General features: G+C 46.2%; 1 protein-coding gene and 1 long non-coding RNA gene across 6 annotated transcripts in view; one reads left to right on the plus strand and one right to left on the minus strand.

Moving 5' to 3' along the window:
• The window catches only part of LOC310667265, a 218,418-nt gene extending 207,487 nt beyond the window's left edge, over positions 1-10,931 (plus strand). Inside the window, exon 2 of the long non-coding RNA XR_014506247.1 lies at positions 6,024-10,931. This is a non-coding gene — a long non-coding RNA (uncharacterized lncRNA). The remainder of the gene's footprint in view (positions 1-6,023) is intronic.
• SCARB1 (scavenger receptor class B member 1) overlaps positions 1-17,164 on the minus strand; it is a 47,540-nt gene extending 30,376 nt beyond the window's left edge. For 3 of the 5 annotated variants that reach the window (XM_083419064.1, XM_083419061.1, XM_083419062.1), the window contains exons 1-3: positions 16,629-17,097; positions 3,863-4,020; positions 403-544 (exon numbers count right to left, since the gene is read on the minus strand). In XM_083419064.1, the coding sequence (XP_083275190.1) occupies positions 403-544; positions 3,863-4,020; positions 16,629-16,754 (426 nt within the window). In that variant the 5' untranslated portion in view covers positions 16,755-17,097. Of the gene's footprint in view, positions 1-402; positions 545-3,862; positions 4,021-5,400; positions 5,423-16,628 lie in introns of those variants that run through there. The other 2 variants (XM_083419063.1, XM_083419065.1) reach the window with 2 other exon arrangements.
• Between the last annotated feature and the right edge of the window lie 2,961 nt (positions 17,165-20,125).

The following is a 20,125-nucleotide window of genomic DNA, read 5'->3' on the forward strand; positions in this document are numbered from 1 at the left end:
GAATGGGGAAAGGGGGGGAATCAATTTTAAGTATGCAATCCATGACTATCCCTCGATTTCCCTGCATGTAGCTGGTGGCATTTCTGACTTTTTCCAGTGTAGGATTATCAAAATTCCTTCAGCCCTTAGTAAGCAATGAATCAATTCAACACACTGCTCTGAATGGCCTACATACTTTCGCGCATCTCTTCTCAACCATAAGCACTAGATGTTTGGGTATTTCTTTTTATTTCTTTTTTTTAAAAGACAAAGATGGAAATCCAGTATTCAGGGAATTGAAAACCTATAACCACATTGTACCCTTTCCCTTTCCTCCCACTGCATAGCATATGTTTAAACCCAGGTAAACAAAAACAATTAGAAACTAGAAATAATTATCACAGCAACTGTGAGTCCACTTACCGACACCAAGATATTTGGTATGACAACGTAGTCAGATTCTAACCCAACTGACAGCTCTGGCCGGAAGTAGAAACTCCGATACTCTAAGAAGGAGATGGTATCATTGTCATGGAAAGTTATGTTGGTTTTCTCTCTGTGCTCCCTGTAGAAGAGAGAGGCAGAAAGACTCAGGCTAAATCAGTACCTGCATTGCTTCCACCATGGAAGGCTTTCCTCCATAATAGGCTGTGGACGTTGCAGACACTCCATAGTTTTGTCATATGAAAGCTTTCTTGCAATGTCATTTTCTAGAGACAAGATTCTCGAACCCAGAATCTTGAGATTAAGAGTGTCATGTTCTGATCTCCCTGGCTTAGGAGTTACAGTGTTTTGAGACAAAAAGGCTGGATAGCACCATTATAACAAACTTCAGTGATTCTCACCTCTCCTCCAAGGTGGTTCTTCCCCCACCCTTCCTATTTTATCCTCACAACCCCCCTGTGAGGGAAACTGGACTGAGACACAGTGACTGGCTGAGTGGGGATTCGAACCCTAGTCTCCTAGGTCTTTCCCCAGCACTACAGTTCACTACACTGGTTCCTTAGCACCATTTTTAATGTTATGAAGTGCTAAAAGCGCTATTTATCTGCTTTGTAAGTTGCAAGGCTTTTTTCATAACCTCCCTCGGATGTCGGCATCCATTAATCCATTAATCCTACCTTTTCTCACCCTGACACTTCTAAAACAATCCTAGGTGTGCTGCAGATTTCTCTCACTGGCCTCCCAACACTTTCTATTTCAACAGAGGGACAGATCAACACCTTGAACAAAAGGAGTCATTGATACTGAAACAAATAAGGAGCAATCATGTAACCTTTAATAAGTGGCCCAGCATAATCCACAGGCCAAGGGCGGAGAACTAAAAGGAAAAGCCAATTATATATTTCAACCACCAACTTCACAGAGGATGATGGTGCAAGACTTCTGAAGAAGTGTTCCGTTCAGACTACAACAGATCCTCAGAAGCTTCTGACGCTCTTGCACATGAGAGCCACCTGTTAGTTTTAACAGAAAAGCGTGCCAGTCGTGTGCAACCTTTTGCATGCACATGCACACTCACTGCATTGAAAGGCCAATGAGATGCTTGCAGGGGCTCCACCTGTCAGCATTGGTGGATTGACAGAGGCTTTGAACAGTAAAGAGCAATTCAGCTGGTGGGGGCTCCTGACCTCACATCATGCAGCTGACAAAGCCTGCCAAGAGCTGCCCAGTAGTTCTTAAAAGGAACTGGAGCCTCCGAGAGCAAGGGAAGCTGGCAATCCCAGACGGGTGACACAAGGATGGTGGATTAGGCAGCTCAGCAGAAAACCCTGCTTGCTATGCGCCATCTAAATCCAATCTTGGGGCCGGAGCAGGAGAAGGGATAAGAGTCCCCATTCGCTTGGACTCTAATCTTGGGCAAAGGAGAAACAAAGACATTTGTGCTAAGAGGCTTTTGCTTCATTCCCTTTGCACAGAGCCACAATGCATACATTCAGCACCCGCAAGTGCACCAGGGAGCCACTATAGGCACAACGCACGCAGAGGACAAGCTTGGCATTATGCTGGCAGCTAAGCCCAGGGGGGGGGGGAATTGTGCATGAGATGGCAACAGACCTTGATGAGTGCTTGGCAAAAGATTTGGATAAGCTTTCAAGAAGGTCTTCCATCACTCCCTCCACTGACCTGTTTCGGTGGCTTTCAAACTCCGTTCTTGGCTTGGAAGCTCATCAAAGGAACTCCAAATTAGAGGAACTTTGAAAGCTGCCTTATACGGAAAGCCCACCGGTCTTTCTTGTTCAGCACTGTCCCCATGGCTCTCCAGGGTTTCAGACAAAAGCCTCTCCCAGCCCTACTGGGAGAGGGCAGGGGCTGAACCTGGATCCTTAGGCATGCAAGGCAGGTGCTCTGCCACTGAGCTACGGCCCTTCAATGATCCCTCCCCAATGGGAAGCAACATGTCCCAAGGAGACAGCCGGGCCACTGCCACCAACCATTAAAGGGCAGCTGGTGGGGACACTAGGAACACTCTAGGTCTAGGACACATATTCTGCCCACAAGAGCCAAAAGGCCTGAGTTGATTATAAATGGTCTGGGCTTTGGGGTGAGTAAGGAGGTGTACTGGGGAACATGCGTTAGGGGAGCGCAGCAGATCAGTGGCACAGCATCTCCTTCAAAAGCAGAAGCATCTTTGGGTAGGGCTGGGAGTGCCTCTGGCTCGTGAAAACAGGTTTTTTAATTTCACTCCATTGAGCTGGTGCTGGCGGTCAGAATGGGGCAGGGGTCAGACTACAAACAAAATAAATTGGAAATATTTATTTTAAAACAAAGCTCAGAGATGATTAGCATATGCAAGCTTGGCAATAAGTGAAGTATAAGAATAAAGGGAATGTTTTAATTAATATATAAACGGGGTGGGGGGAATTAGACAGACTAATCATTTTTAATTGTTAAGCAGCTACAAATAAAGCATGAAAATCAGTAAAACCTGAACATCATGTTCCAAAAGCTTCCACCAGTCCAAACTATTTACAAGTTTACTAAATTCCCAGCCTTATAGTAGCTGAAGCTAAAGATTAATAAGAAAACTGGATTATAACTACCAGTCCCAGCAGCAACCCAAGGAACTGGTTTCTGTGGGCTAAGGGGCAAAGGTCAGAAAGGTGATCCAGAATGGCCCAAACAGGCAGTAAGTTCAGGCCGAGACTGAGGTGCAGCTGCTTTTTGATCTGGCACCTCCAAATAGACCTGTTTTCTCGTCTGCTCTTATCTCTCTCTCTCACACACACCCTTTTTCTCACTTAAACAATTCTGTTATGGTAAATTGTGTCAGGGGCAAGCTCCTCTAAAATGAGCTTTATTTTTTTCTTAGTTGTTTTTGGGGAGGGACCTAGTCTCAAGCTTAAGCAGAGTGAAAGGTGTTTCATGAAGGTTACTCAGAGCTGCCAACAAATCTTGTATCTTTTTCACTCTGGCACACAATCTCAGCTGAACTAAAACCTCTCCAAGCCTCCCAATTTCTCATATTCCAGTAGACAAGAGACACTTCTACCCTAAAAGCAGACATTCAGGCTGGCTTAAACAATGGACCAGAGTTTTCTTGACCAGCCTGCTTTGCATTCTTTAGTTTCTGGGGGTGTCACCTTAACCATGCACGCAGGTTCTGTTGCTCATCAGGGAATGTGGTCTGCAAGCTAAAAAAAAGCTTCTTCACCACCAGTTACATAAAAATCACGTGTGGTAAACTTTTGCTCCTCCAGATGTTGCTGAATCACAACTCCCATCAACCCAGCAAAGATGGCTAATGCCCAGGGATGATGAGAGTTGTAGTTCAGCAAGATGTGGTGGGCCAAAGGTTCCTCATGCCCAACATACAGGATAATTGACAAGAAAAAAATTAAGATTGTCACATGGGATGAAGCAGACAGAAATGAGCTCAAACCTGTATACATAAGGGCCACGCTGGGTCACTACCGGCTTTCCTCCTTGAAGAACTTCCTTTGGATTCAGCACCTCAAATAAATAGACTGAAAAGAAAAATGGAACCGGAAGGTCTTTCCACAAGTCGAATGCCATGCCGCTGGGATCAAGGCGCACATTCTGTAATGACAAACATGTGCTCCATCAGAGGTTGTTGTTGTTTATTACTCCCCCTTCTCCCTAAGGTGGGTTGCAACCATTTAAAAGATAACAATCAAACCAAATTTTAAAACCCTACAATTACCAAAAAAAATACAAACATGAAAAACAACATTTAGTAAAGATAAAAAGTAGTAATAAAAAGAAACAAAAATACATATGGCTGGGGGGAAAGCCCTAAGTGTGTGTATCTTATGCGCCACATAGCCAATATAGCGTTTAACCAAAAAGTAGCAGATAATTAGGCAGATATGCCAGTTTCTGTAAAATGAGGGCAATTGAGTAATAAAGAAAGGAGGGGATATTAAAACAAAGAAGGACAAAAGGGAAGTAAAAGAGAATACAGTTGTTTATTTCTCCTGGAACACATCAGCAGAGCACGTGTTGCGTCATATTTACATTCTTTGGCACATATTCTGGGAATTTTTGAGCTAGCATCTGATCTAATCTCAAAATAAGAGGAATGCACTGCCCAAGTTTTGTACCCTTGAGATGAGGCAAGCCACAACTCGAAATTCTGTAATTAATGAGTAACTTTGTCTCTGAACCCTGAAGGGCCAGTCGTCCCCCCCTCCACCCCCGGGAGCTGGTGTTTGGGCCCTGTGTCCAACTCAGGCGAGGCTGCTTGGAACCAGCTGTGAGGAACCACCCAGATATTGGGCAGCATGACCAATGTCCAGCAACATGTTCCCTATCCCTGAACCAGAATGCAAAATTACCTCGCTCGCTTATCAGTTTAGTTAGAGTGTATTTAAATCAATGTTTGAGCAACTCTGCAGATGCAGGATGCTTTGCTGGAGAGCCATCTTGGCACCATCTGCCTGCCTAGGTCAGGCCTGACAGGGTGGTCGTAAGTGGCCTGCTGCAAGAAATGTCACGGTGAGGGAGCAAGGAACCATGACAGAAGAGAGAATAAATGCCTAAGGACATAAGATAAGCCCTTTTGGCTCGGACCAAAACATCCTGGTCTCACAGTTGCCACCCAGGTGCCTCTGGGAAGTCCAAACGAAGAACCTGCGTGCAACTCCCCCCCCCCCCCTTGTGATCATTCCCAGCAAAGAAGAAACAGAGCTACAAGGGGAATACAGAAACCCTAAGTTACTGAATCACTAACAATATCCATATATAATTTTATTTATACGTTTTTTGTTTTTTAAAAAAATAAGGGTCTAATTCACATCAGTTATCCTAGTGCCTTTGTACTAAATGGCTAGAAAACTTTTTCACTGGGAGAAAAAGTTTACTTCTAAGCAAGTGGGATAAAATATTGCCTGTATCATTCTACTTATTTCTCTGCAAGTAAGGCCTGCTCTGCAGTATGCATTTAAAGCAGTAATATACCCCCTTTTAAAAGCAGCCATGGCTTCCATCAAATAATTCTGGGAACTGTCATCTGTTAAGGGTGCAGAGAGTTGTTAGGACATCCCCTACTCTGCTCACCAATGGACCTCCTCCCCCCACCCCCAGCTACAACCACCTCCATAGAACACTTCTGACTCCCAACGGTGCCAATCACAAGACGTTTTCTGGCCTATGTGCCATAATAGCACATGATGTTCTGTCAGGGTTCATAACTAGCCAGTGCAGGGGATTGAACAAACAGCCTATTGAAAATGGACATGTTACGAGTCCTGAGATGCTACTGCGGGTTTTCTCCACACCAGATTAAATCCTCAGCTTCAAACAAAGTTCTGCTTTAAAGGGTGTTTTCTAGGATGTAACACAAGTTGCAAGAACCACTTGAGGCAGAAGCCTGATCTTTTGAGATGCGAGAACAACTTTGAGAACTCATTATATATGCTCCAGTTAGAACAGAAATTGTTTGTAGTGCTGTCAAAATGAGGTTTCTTGAGAGTGTGACAGCTCAGAGAGAGCTTGGAGAGGCAGCTGGTTCCCTTTAGAGTCAGTCATTTGGTTATCAGAAGAAGAAGAAGGAGAAGAAGAAGAAGAAGAAGAAGGAGAAGAAGAAGAAGAAGAAGAAGAAGAAGAAGAAGAGTTTGGATTTGATATCCCGCCTTTCACTCCCTTTAAGGAGTCTCAAAGCGGCTAACAATCTCCTTTCCCTTCCTCCCCCACAACAAACACTCTGTGAGGTGAGTGGGGCTGAGAGACTTCAGAGAAGTGTGACTGGCCCAAGGTCACCCAGCAGCTGCATGTGGAGGAGCGGAGATGCGAACCCGGTTCCCCAGATTGCAAATCTACCGCCCTTAACCACTGCAGCACACTGGCTCAGAAGATACTCGGATAATTGATCAATCAAAAACCACAGCAGGAATCAAAGCAGTTTAAGAATTGGGCCCAGCGACTGAGTGGGCAGGGAGCCAGTGAGAATGCAGTAGTAAGAGTTGGTATAACATAGAGACCAAAGGGACTGAACTACAAATTATGAATTCCCCAACTTGAAATTTGTCCGCTATGAACTCATTAGGCAGCCCCAGGAAAGCCACTCTCTTAAATTGGTTCTATCTGCAATAGGTTTTAATCTGAGTCATCCCAATGGATGCAGAGCGTGATGTTGCCTTGGACACTTTAATCACAAAGGTAGTGTGTGTGTCTTTCATCAATATATCATTTAAACTTGCGAAATATTTTATTAGAGGGAACAAATGTAATATACAAGTGTGATGTTGGGAAAGTATTAACAAAGCTTCAGAAACCAAGGATTACAAAAACGATTTGGTCCTCAGGAAAAGTAATTGTATAAGCTGCCACTTCACGGTTAGGTAACCTAACCAAGCACCTTTTAAAAGACTGCTGCGCATTAGACTAATAGCAAAAGGGGGGGGGGGACTGAACCAACATAGCCGAAGAGGTGCACACTCTTGACCACGGTGATAAACTCCAATCCCGTTTGGATTTTATTTGGAACGGTGCTGTATTGTTAAAACAAATGTTTACAAGATACAACATGCTTTTTACGAGACATTCTATTTATTTCTGCAGTAATATCCAACCGTTTTAGGAACTCCTCTCTGGATTTGTAAAGAGTTTACTCCTTGGTGGTTTTTTTGCTACTGAAGATGTCTCACAAGGCAGCGGGTACAGATTTTTCCTCAGGATTTACTCCCAAAGCCTTTCTCACGAATGAGCATAGCTGCAAAGTAGTGGAGGTTTAGGATCAGAGTTTTTCTTCTGCTAGATGGTTTACCTTCCAGGTTGATGAGCCCCATCTGCGCCTCACTTCCCTCTACAGTACATGCAGAAACCACCTTCCTGATCATTGGACCCACTATTAGTCTTGTCCACTCCATCCGCCGGGGCCTGTCTTCACATGCAGGGGTTGTCTCTAACTCAGTGAGGGTTTGAGACCCATCAGCTATCTTCCCCTGGTTTAGCCAGCCATTGAAAGCTGTTTCTTGGGGTGTGGCTACTGTTGCATGCTGACAGCTTCTAGGAGCCACAGGTGAGAGCTGAGTGCAGGGTGGGGACCAAAGGTGGACAAACTACCCCAGAAGGAGCATGGCATGTCCCCTACCAGAGGTACTACCCCTCCCCTAAGACACACCTGTGACCATGTAGTTGGTCCTTTTAAAAGGCATTGTGCTACTGTTGCTCTTTGGTTTCTTGTCTCTCATAGTTGTGATGCATATGATGTTTTAATACAGGGTTAGATACATGCAGAAGGTGCCAGGCTCAGTCCCGAGGCAGAGCAGAGAAAGGCCCAGTTGGAACTCCGGCAGAGTTGCCAGTAAGACCAGTGGACAATGATAAGCTAGAGGGACTCATGGTCTGACTGGGAATAAGGCAGCTTCCTATGTTCTTGGGGTCCTCCAAATATTGTTGGACTCCAGCTGCCATTAGCCCCAGCCAGCATGCCCAATGGTGAGGTATCATGGGCAAGCGTTCAAAATTAGCTAGGTGCCAGGTGCATTTTGCACCTTGCTTTTGACCACTTGTGAGCAAGTGAAGATGCCTGGGCCCCAGGATGGCACCTGACATTTCCACCATCTGGGGATCATTGGATCAGGACTGTTTGCACACACCAATACCCCATCCTGTAGAAGAGGTCACCATGAAGAAAAAGAGGTCAGAATAGGCCAATATATATGTGGCTGTCCCTGGATCAAGTGACTTTCCTTCTCTAAGTTTTCAAAGTTCTCAACCTGCCTTAAGGTTGTCATTTGAACTAGCCACATGTTTAACTGAGAATCAATCAGAGACAGTCCATCATTTGAAAAATGAGACTTTTTAGAGCCATCTTGCCCCCCAAAGACTTTCCGTTTTGGTGACTGTAGCCTTGGTTTAAGGAGCCCTTTGGTGCCTAGCTTATATATTTGAGTTTCTAACACTGATCATGGGAGCTGCAGTCCAACTGTGTCCGAAAAGCCACAGGTCCCCTATCTAAATGGAGGATGTGTTATTATTTCCCAAGTGTAGGTGCAAAAGTGGCTTGAATGCAGGGCAAGGAATGTCTACTGCTAAGTGGAGAGAGACTCTGGCAGGCAGAGCAAGAGAGAGGGTTTCCTGCCAGGAGACAGGCAAGCACCATCCGCACAAGGCCATTCTTGGATTCCTAGAATATTTGGTTGTGCTTAAATAGACCACAACTGAAAATATTTGATCAGCCATAGTCATGTGGTCACTGGGATAGCTCAGCAGTGCCTTCCAACGCTACAATTCTATGTTTCTGTGTCCCCAAATTCCCTTCTTCACAGGAATGTTTTTCTCAACTTGACCAAATTCATTTAGGCTTGATCCCTTTGCTCATTCTACAGCCTCAGCAGATAAGATCCAGATAAGAGAAGGTAGGAAAGGGCAGAGGGAGGGGGAAGCCAACCCCTCCTTCCCTTACTTTTAGGAATATTTTGCAATGAGGCTCCTATTTGTGCATTAGAGCAGGAAGTGTTTCTGCTGATCTGATGCTTATGTAAGACAATGTCAGCTGCTCAAGCCCAAGCCTCCTGCCTTAACACGAGACTTCTGACCACAGCTGGACCCATGGTCTAATGCACCACCTGCCTGAGTCCTGCAGCTTTCCCTATCATTGTATCCCCATTTTTCAGATGTCCCTTAGGCAGTTGCAAAATACTTTTTCCTAAAAGTCCCCCCCACACACACACTGTATTCATTTAGGGCTTGACTAAGGCAGTTCCTGTTTATTTCCTGAAAAGCAGAGGTAAAGGATAGGGTTGCCAATAATTGGACTATAGTTATATTAAACCTACAGCTTATTCCTTCCACAAACACCATTGCCTCACGTGGTTTTCCAAAGGCTGAAGGACTGTTCAACTGAAGTCCCCCTTGCAGATTATGGTTCAGGCCACCCTCTTGGCCACGCTGGTGGTGGCTGGTGGGAGCTGGCGCCCAGGCACCTCTGAAGGGCCACAGCTTCCTCATGCCTGGCTTAGGCCCTGGAGTTGGAGTTTCCTTTAAGTACAGCTGCCAAACCTCTTCTCTTGGGAAACTATTGTGGCCATATTTAAAACAGTAAATTGTCTAACTTTGTAAACCACTCAGTGCAAGTGTATGGTCTCTCCTCTCTTTATAGGAGCTGGATACATTTATTATTCTGTACCAAACAATGTAGAAAATCATTATAGCATAAGCTCTTTTTGGAAATAGAAGTAAGAAATGTCATCATAAAGTTGCAGTCTTATAACTTATGTACATTTAACTGGGAGTATTACATTCCACTCAAAAATTCAGTGGGACTTCTTCTCAGTAAAGATGCATAGGGTCGTATTGCCTGCCTCAATGTGTACACGTACTCATATGCCAAGGAATTGTGGCCCTGCAGAGATTGTTGTGTTCCAGCTCACATCAGCCCTAAGCTAACACAGCCAGTGATGAGAGCTGCAATCCAGCAGGGACCCCCCCCCCCCGCTCTCCAGAGATCACGGCCGCTTGTGGCGGAGTCAGGGGTCCATAAAACACAAGAACAGCTTGTGACATTCCAAGGCAAAGCTCAAGTGTATACTAGATAAGATGAGTGGCTCCATTCACAGCAGCTGAAACTGGTACCAACAATTTAATACAGCTCTGCTTTATAGAATTGTAGCATTGCAAAGGACCCCAAGGGTCATCTAGTCCAACCGCCTGCAATGCAGGAATCTCAGCTAAAGCATCCATGACAGATGGCCATCCAACCTCTGCTTTAAAACCTCCCTTGAAGGAGAGTCCACAACCTCCCGAACAGCTCTTACTGTCAGAAAATTCTTCCTGATGTTTAGTTGGAATCTTCTTTCTTGTAAGTTGAAGCCTTTGGTTCAAGTCCTACCCTCCAGAGCAGGAGAAAACAAGCTTGCTCCATCTTCCAACTAGCAACCCTTAAAATATTTGAAGATGGCTATCATGTCTCCTCTTAGTCTCCTCTTTTCCAGCCTAAACACACCCAGCTTCTTCAACCGTTCAAGGCTTGATTTCCAGACCCTTGATCATCTCGCTTGCCCTCCTCTGCACACATTCCAGCTTATCAATATCCTTCTTAAATTGTGGTGCCCAGAATTGTACACAATATTCCTTCCAGGTGTGGCATCACCAAGGCGGAACAGAGTGCTACTGTTGCTTCCCTTGATCTGGACACTAGACTTCTGCTGATGCAGCCTAGAATAGCATTAACTTTTTTTTGCTGCTGCATCTCATGTGTGACTGTGTGTGGTTGTGTGGAGTTTTCAATATATATATATATATATATATATATACACACACACAAAAGATAAAGAAACACAACCTTTAAATATCTCCCCAAAATAAGATGGGTATAAGGTCTAGAATAAATCACTATACTGGCACTTTGGCACAAAGAGGAAGAGAAAATAAGTAAAAGGACAAATTGCATTTATAGTGAAGACAAAAAAAATAATGTAATCCAATCTCTGTTCTACGTAGCTAATGCGTAATTGGCATATGAAATAAAGTTACACTATATAGCTTGAATGTTTGCAGCTTCTCTTTCCCTTGTAATAGTTGTACATGGGAGTAACTTTCTCCAATATTCCAAAGATTTTTATCTCTGTGTATACTTTATTGGAAGCCGCCCAGAGTGGCTGGGGCAACCCAGTCAGATGGGAAGGGTACAAGAAATATATTATTCTTACTATAAAATGAAATAACAACAACAACTTTACCAAAAAGAAATACAAGGTCACTCCCATCGAAGGTGGAAGTATGTGCCTTTAACAGGAAACAAGGTTACAAGCAGGTATAATATCTACCAGCTGTGCCTAAGTTCTCAATCAGCGGTGCAATATTTTCATTGGCATTCCACAAATACCTGGTGACACAGATTTAAATCAGTTTTTTATCCACTCATGCAGACAGACTTCGCTACTGCTATATTCAAGCCATCTTCCCAGATTTTCTTTGGGCCCAAAGAGGAACCTGTTTGACATAGCTTTGCCATGCTAATTTAACATTTTTGAGGGTGGTGCAGGGAGTAGCCTGATCTCAGGTGAATCCTACATTAATTGAAGGGGTCTTAAGGACAAATAAATGCCGGGTCCTACCTGCACTAAACATTTAAAGCAGCACTCGTACCACTTTAAAGAGTCAAGATTTCCTCCAAAGAATCTTGAGAACTACAGTTTGTTATGGGTGGTGAGTTTTAGGAAACTCCCTATCAGAGCGGTAGCTGGTGGGGGGTCTAGCCACGGTTTCTGATCCAGTGAAGCCCCCTGTGGGTTTCTGCTATGGTGTGAGAAAGAAATTCTGAGGGACAGAGGGAGGGACAGGAAGCTGAGGAAGAAAATCAGTTGGACTGGATGACCCTTGGGGTCCCTTCCAACTCTACAATTCTATGATTCCTTCAGAACTTTGAATGCGCTTAAATAGCTACGGTTGAGGGATTTTACAGACTATACATGATCTGCACACAGGAAAATAGGGGGGGGGGTGAGCATTTTCCCTGCCAGAGGCAGTTCCCTGGCAAGCTCTGGTCAGCCCGGCTGCATTAGGAATGTAATAGATAGGCACTTTCTACCTTTCTACATTGGCTCCCAGTACGTTTCTGAGCACAATTCAAAGTGTTGGTATTGACCTTTAAAGCCCTAAACGGTCTCGGCCCAGTATACCTGAAGGAGCGTCTCCACCCCCATCGTTCTGCCCAGACACTGAGATCCATCTCCGAGGGCCTTCTGGCAGTTCCCTCATTGCGAGAAGCAAAGCTACAGGGAACCAGGCAGAGGGCCTTCTTGGTAGTGGCAGCCGCCCTGTGGAACGCCCTCCCACCAGATGTCAAAGAGATAAACAACTACCTGACATTCAGAAGACATCTGAAGGCAGCCCTGTTCAGGGAAGTTTTTAATGTGTGACATTTTAGTGTATTTTTTGTCTTTGTTGGAAGCTGTCCAGAGCGGCTGGGGAAACCCAGCCAGATGGGCAGAGTACAAATAATAAATTATTATTATATTACCTTAGACTTGCAAAAAGCATTTCTTCACCTCACATGGAACCTTAAATCACTACAAAACTATCATTTCCTAAAATGAGTAATCAAACAAAAATAAAACTGAAAGGAATCTTGTTGAAGCTTACTCGGGAGTAAATTTACATGTCAAAACTCCTTGCACAGAACCAAGAGGGTTGGGTTTTTTCCTCAAAGAGGAAAAAAAAATTTGAAAAAGGAAACACCAGAGGGTCTTGGCTGATCTTATGGAAATGCAGTCTTTTAATGATCCTGTGACCAAATAATCCAATTCAAAACCTGACCAAATAGACAATTGCTGCACACAGAAGTTCTACTTTTGACAAACAATTTGTTTTTAGTGGAAGAGATACTCATTTTCCCTTTGTTCATATAGTAATAATACTTTTTAGGATTCCTTTGTATTCAAATGATATTGTGCCTACTTTTATGTCCTTTACGAATAAATCTTTCAGGGGGGTGCTTGTATGCATGCATGTGTATGTATGTACACAAACATGCATGGGGGGGGGTGGAGTGCCAAACTGGGTCTAGGTAGCAGGAAGCCCAGTTTCAGTCTTGCTCCCTATTTCCTTCCAGAGCTGCAATCTCCAGATTGGTTTAACACTCAATCCCTTTTCCCAGGGAACTCTGGGAATTGTAGCTCTGTGGTGGAATAGAGTCTCCTAACACTCACAGCCCCCTTTAAAAACTGCAGGTCCCAGGATTTTTGGAGGAAGCCATGACTGTTTAGTGTGGTGTGATGATGCTTCAAATATATCGTGAAGACGAGTCTGTGGTAAAACAAACTTTGGCATTGACTCTTCACACATATATAAAAATAAAAATTCCAAGAGGACAGGGAAGTGTTCAATCTATCTCAAAGTTTTTTCACAATTTCTCCCTTTCCCAAACAACACTGCACAACACAAGTGTCTTTATGGAAACTTCCCCAATGCTCTTCTTCTCTTTTGTTGCACACAGTCATTGCGCATTGCAACTACATAACATCTTCGGAGGGTATCGTTCAGGTCAACAACTGGCCCCCATCTGCCCTTAAACCTCTTGTAATTCTCAAGAGTAGGAGGAAGAATTGTCAGCTGACACCAGACAAGACTAAACAGTGTCCTGGAGTGCCTTGTATGTGGGTTTTCTGCCTCGGTGACCTGACACAGCAATTTAATTCTTACAGTTCTGCTGTGCAAGTTTGTTGGACCAACAACTGAAAAACGCCCAGAGACAGAACACTTCCTGTTCCCAGAAAATGGAGGCAGCAGTAGAAAGAACAGAAGCATGACCTCATTTTTTCAAATCTATCTTCAGCGCTATTTCTGCAAATGAGGACCCCAATTCTGCAGCAGAAAGTCAAGATTCTGAAAGTTTTGGATAATCATGTTTTTCCTAAGAGTTACTGTTTCCTGCTTCTTCCTGAATTAGCCAATGAGGGGTCATGAATGCTTTTGCAGAGTGGATAGATTTCCTTTGAGCAGATATTAACATGAGGGAGGCGTGAACGCTCACAAAGGAGGAAGCTTGCCCTCTGACCTGCATCAGATACCCCTGCTAGCCCGCCCTCCCTCACAGCACACCAGCTGAGGACCCCATGGGGATTTGAGAGCTGGTGCGCTGTGCTTTGCCTCTCTCTGCCTTGGCCCCAAATCGCAACTGCGCGCACACACAAACTCCCACCTTTCAATCTATCAAAAAGGAATAAATTACAACAGCCCTGCAAAGCACCTTATGATAGGCATTTTTGGCAGTCTGGATACTCTAATCAACAGCACAATACAAGTAGCAAAAATATTATAATTATCTAGAAAACAGGACATTCAAACTCACTATTAGTCATTCATACACAGGACAACAATTGTATCATAGTCAGCAAGTATATGCTTTGTGCAGGGGCCTTTAAAAAGCAAATATACAAACACACATTCAACTGGCATACAACCCAATTAGTTTGCAACATTCTGCACCAGATGAGGTGCTCATTATAAATCTTCTTCCAGCATTTTGCTTCAACCCAATTTCTGGTAAAGGAATTGCACACATAGTCTCTTTTTCACCTGGGCTGAACTGTGCTCTAGGTAAGGAACCCTTTCCACATCCCCTCTACTTGTTCAGATTTGCATCACCTTATTTTATCCTATTAATTTCAATGGTAGGTGATGTTCCCAGCCTGATGCAGATTTGCATCCATGATTTATTGCTTCATGCAAGATGCCCAAGCTGCATGCACAGAGCAGAGCAGAAATCACACAGACCCACAATGCTACAGGGTGTGCCTTTCCCCCACAGTTAAAGGAACAATTACATGAGGTATGTGCCAGATATCCAGAGTGAAAAGGAACTGTCTATTCTATTTGGACGAGCTGTTGAGTATAGAGTTGAGTGGATAGCCCATAGCAGGTGGACCCCACAAGCCAGCCTCATTACCAAGGACATCACAGCTCAGTGGTAGAGCATCTCCAGGCAAGGGAAGAAAACTCCTGCCTGAAACCTTGGAGAATAACCATCAGTCTGTGCAGGCAATGCTGAGCCAAATCCTGCCCTCATCACACATCCCAAACAGAAATAAGCACCAGAACTTCTTAGATCTTGGAGAAAGGGGTTTAAGAGGAAGGTTTCATAAGCAGTTCACTTCAAAGGCTATATTGCAAATACAGCTGAACTAGAGGTTATGCAAAATGTGCAGTTGAATAACTACATGCTTAAAAAGATACTACTACTAGGTGCCAAGGGGAATCAGTTTGCACTGGGCCTGGAGCACATGAGGAAATGAGCTCAATTCCTTCCCTCCTGTGATGGATCTGGGGGAAATTTCCCCTATTGAGGGCAATCTTTTTAAAACAGTTCTCTCAGATTAAGTGTCATGGACTGGCTGGGTGCAGAGGAATGGTGGGAGGCATCAGCTGGGGAATGTCCAAGAGAAGAAGGCTCAGAGCCAAAGAATGGTGGTGGGATGACAAGAAGTGGTCAGAGGGAGCAGACTGGGAGCAGGAGGTGTTGGAAGCTGAAGAGGCAACAGGGGTTAGTGAGCAGGGGGAGTCTGTGGCAGAGAGAAGTCCAGCTGAAGCAGGAGAGGAGTGTGGCCAAGAGGCAGAGATGAGATAGGATGGTGAAGAAGCAAGGGGGTCTCCCCCTCCTGCTGTGACCAGCTCCCCTCCTCCCATTTGTCTCTCAGAACCAGAAGAGGTATGAAGCGGGATTGCTTGGAAAGGACCCAGGAAAGGAGATGATTTAGGTAGCTGTGGAAAGGCAGGGACCTTCGGTCTCCACAACTGCCTCATGGGGCAGTGCTCATTACACCTGGCATTCCTGAGCAGACCTTGTTTCTTCTAATAATGAGTTAACTTCACTTACTCTGTGATTTATTGCTGGCTCGCTCCTGACAGAAAGAGATATGCTTGGTCTGCTTATAGAGTTCACCACACCTCCTGAGCTGTGATCCCAACAGAAATCTCCCCCACAGACACAAACACCAAACATACTCCATTTTGCCTTTGGGGGGAGGAGGCAGTCATTAGGAGCATTTTAAATAAACATTTTAAGATTCAGTGTTGCAATCAGCCTTAACACACATGCATAGTCACTAACGTGCATTTAGGATAATTAACTACGCTGTTCCAATTTCCATTCAAATGCACAGGATGTATAAGATGGGGACAATCCACAGCATCCTTCCCAGGACAGGTAAACCAGCTACCTCAGGTGCCTGCTGGTCCGGCTCTCTTCCCTCTGCAGCCCCAACCCAGGCCAACTGGGAACTCTATTTTTAAGGCAGAAGGAGCAAAACCCATAAAAGCTGCCTTCTACCGAATTGGACCATATGATCGTAGCAGCAGGAGAGTAGCTGGGTCAACTTCAAAGCAGGGAAAACTTTTGCTATGATCTTCCTGCTGTGCTGCTGCTCCCCCCTGAAGGAGAGGAGAGGCGCTGGAGCATCCCTGGAGGATGCTGGACGCACCAAGCACGGATTTGCAACAGCTGGCAAATCCAGACTTTCCAGACTTCTGGAAAGGGGAAATTGTTAGTTTGGTGTGAATGGTTTTAGGACTAGGGGGAGGTTGTCTCCCCCCCCCCCCCCAGAGCGGCAAGTCAGATGTCGAGTCCAAGCACCTCCAAGGAGACCCCCCCGCGCCTCGAGGGGACCAGGTGCCTCTTCCGTCGGCGCGTCGGGAGCCAACGCGGCAGAGAGCGCGCCTCGCCCCCCCCCCCGCGCCCCTACCTTGACCACCTGCTCCTCCATGATGGCGGGCAGCGAGACCAGCAGGAAGACCCCGGAGCCCAGGCAGAGCAGGCCGGCGATGGCCAGCCCCAGGGCCGCGCGGAAGGCCGAGCAGCAGCGCGCCATGGCCAGCGCAGAAGGAGCCGGCCAGAAAGTGCCTCCGCGGGACCCGCCGCCAGCTGCTTTCCGGCGCCCGAGAAGACGCCGCGGCCGCCGCGCTGGCCCCCATTTACGGTCCCGGAATGAGGCCGGGCCTTCCCCGCGGGACCGCCCCGTCGCGCCCAGAAAGGCCGGCCAGGGCCGCCCCCGGGAGCCGGGCGGGGAGGCGCCGGCGCGGCGCTGGGAAGGGATCTCGCGGGCGGGCGGGCGGGCGGGCGGGCTGCCTGGGGAAGCGTGCTTACTCGCGAGGAAACGTGCTGAGCGCGCTTTCCGGCGAGTAAGTGCCCTGGGGCGCCGCGGCGCTTCCTTCCGAGTAAAGCAGCACAGGAGGAGGAGGAGGGCGCTTCTTCGGGCTGGCAGCTTGGCCGCCCCAGGCGAAGCCAGTCAAGCTGCGGTGGGTCGTGTAACACGCCGTGTAAACACGTGGACAGACTGGTGGTAAACAGAGCAGGGAACCGGAGTTCTGTAGCTGCCGGCTCTGTTTCCAAGCCCAGTTTTGACTTCTCAAGCTCTTTAAGGTGAAGGATCCTTCTTGGAAATAACAGCCAACCTCCCCACCCCCCTCCTGGTTTTGGGTAAACTCGGGTAGTATACCCTCCCAACATTTCTACAATGAAAATAGGGAAACGTTGGACATTCCAGGATCAAATCAGAAACTGGGGTGGCTTTTTAAAATCTGGGACTGTCCCTGGTGAAAAGGGACACTTGGAGGGTCAGGCATTTATCCAGTTTGTCGGCTGCCAAAACCTACTGCTGCCTTTATGAGGTGGCTGTTTTGTGTTTTTTTGGGAGGAGTCCATTACTACATTTATGTTTTTTAATATGCCAGAAGCTGCTTGTAGGCTTCTAGGTAACAAGCAGCTAACAAGACAACTTACTATTATTGTTATTATTATTATTATTATTATGAGTTAATATAGAACAGAGCAAGTTCCTTCCATGTTCCTTTGGACTCTGAGGGCAGGGCACAAGTGCACACAGCTGCTCCTGATTGCAGGCCCCTAGCAGAGGTGTGGGGGAACCTTTGGCCCTCGGGGTGTTACTAAACTACAACTCATCAGCCTCAGCAAAGCATGGCCAGCGGCCAGGGATGATGGGAGTTGTAGTTCAGCAACATCTGAAAGGCCAAAGATTCCTCACACCTGGTTTAGAGATCAGCCCTCAAGCCTGCAATAGAGCAGACTTTGCTGGGCAGCAGACTACAACTTCCTGAATGCTTGCTTTTAGAGCCAAAAACTGCCCATTGCCATTGCAGGGGGAGAGTAGCTGAGCCTTGAGAAGTTAAGACAGAGAGGTGTGGAAAAAGTGGGTATGAGAGCTATGGTTCCCCCCCACCCTGAAGAAATTGGAAGACTACAGTATATGGAATGCATAAAACTGTTTACTATAGACAAGAGAGGAAGTATCTGTGCTAAGTGTGCATACATCTATACACAGGAACAGACATACCCCATCAATTGCTGCATTCTGCAGAAGAGGGCCTCCTGTCAATACCATCTTCCATACTGGGCCACTAGGGCGCAAGCAACCTGCCCTTTGGAACTCTGTCCCATTACACATCTAGCAAGTATTGCCTCTGTTATCTTGTTAGTGCCAAACCCTTCCTGGATTCAGAAAATCTAAGTAGCTAATGGCCAGTCTCCCCTTCTTGGGTAAGATTCTGGAGCACTCTTGGAGGAAACTGAATTTCTAGCTTCATTTCAATTGGTGTTTTGGCACAGAAACTGCTTTGATCACCTTGTATGAGAACCTCCGTTGAGAAAGACAGCGAAAATGGGCCCCCGTTAATTCTCCTCAACCTCTCAGCTGCTTTCAGTACTGTTGACCATGGTCTCCTAATCAAGCAGCTGCCCAAGTTAAAGATGGATGGCACTGCATTGTGGGCCTACTTGGTCGTTTCCAGAGAATGATGCTTGGTGAGTGCTCTTCAGCCCTGTGAAGCCTTCCATGTGGGGTTCCTCAGGATTGGATTTCATCCCGTATGTCGCTTAGCACCAAACCACTGAGTGCAGTTATCCAGAGTTTTAGAGTACCACGTCAGAAAGGCACACAGTGAATATGCTGGACTGTTGTCTTGCCTGGATTGGATGAGACCCAAAAAACTGAAGCTCAATCAAGATAAGAATGAGGCACGCTAGTGGGTCGTTCCCTAGACTGCATGGATGGCAGGTTGCCTGTTCTTGATGTGGTTACACTCCCTCTGAAGGAGTGGGTACGCAGCTTACAAATTATTCTGGATCCTTTGTTGCTTGAGGCTCAGGCAGCCTCAGTGGCACAGAGTGCCTTCCATGAGGGATAGCCTAACCTCTGTTGTCTATGCTCTGGTAACCTCTAGGTTAGATTACCGCAACACATTTTAAGCAGAGCTGCCTGTGAAGACAGTTCAGAAACTTCAGCTGGTGCAGAATTCAGCAGACAGTCGCTCACGGGGGCAAAACGTTTCGAGCACATAACGCCAATCCTGGCCTGACTTCACCAGCTGCCAATTAGTTTCCAGGCCCAATCCAAAGTGCGGATTTTGAACTATAAAGTCTTAACAGCTCAGGACAATGCCTCAAGGACCACCTATCCCCATACGAGCCAACCTAGACCCTGTGATCATGCTGTGTGGCCCTCATTCGTGTGCCTCCTCCACAAAAGGTCTGGAAGGTGGCAATGCAAGAACGGGCCCTTCCTGCAGTAGATCTGTTGGTGGAATGAACTCCCTGGGAAGGCTTGCTTGGCACCTTGGTTCCATATCTTCAGTATCAAGTGAAAACATTTATCTGTAACCAAGCCTTTGGCGGATTTAACATTCTGTGGCCTTTCAAATGTCTTTGTGGGAGGGGGATTGATTTGTTTTTATTTATTATGTATTTTGTATTCTCATTTTGTATTTTTATGTTTTGATATATGAAGGGCAGTATACATATTTAGGGACGCGGGTGGCGCTGTGGGTAAAAGCCTCAGCGCCTAGGGCTTGCCGATCGAAAGGTCGGCGGTTCGAATCCCCGCGGTGGGGTGCGCTCCCATTGTTCGGTCCCAGCGCCTGCCAACCTAGCAGTTCGAAAGCACTCCCGGGTGCAAGTAGATAAATAGGGACCGCTTACTAGCGGGAAGGTAAACGGCGTTTCCGTGTGCGGCTCTGGCTCGCCAGAGCAGCGATGTCACGCTGGCCACGTGACCCAGATGTGTCTCCGGACAGCGTTGGCCCCCAGCCTCTTGAGTGAGATGGGCGCACAACCCTAGAGTCTGTCAAGACTGGCCCGTACGGGCAGGGGTACCTTTACCTTTATACATATTTAATAAAATTTCAACAAGCCTTTTAATTGGTTATCCAAATGTTATCCTTATTACAT

Source organism: Podarcis tiliguerta (genome assembly GCF_965153285.1).
Source record: "Podarcis tiliguerta genome assembly, chromosome: 16".
Lineage (NCBI taxonomy): Eukaryota > Metazoa > Chordata > Lepidosauria > Squamata > Lacertidae > Podarcis > Podarcis tiliguerta.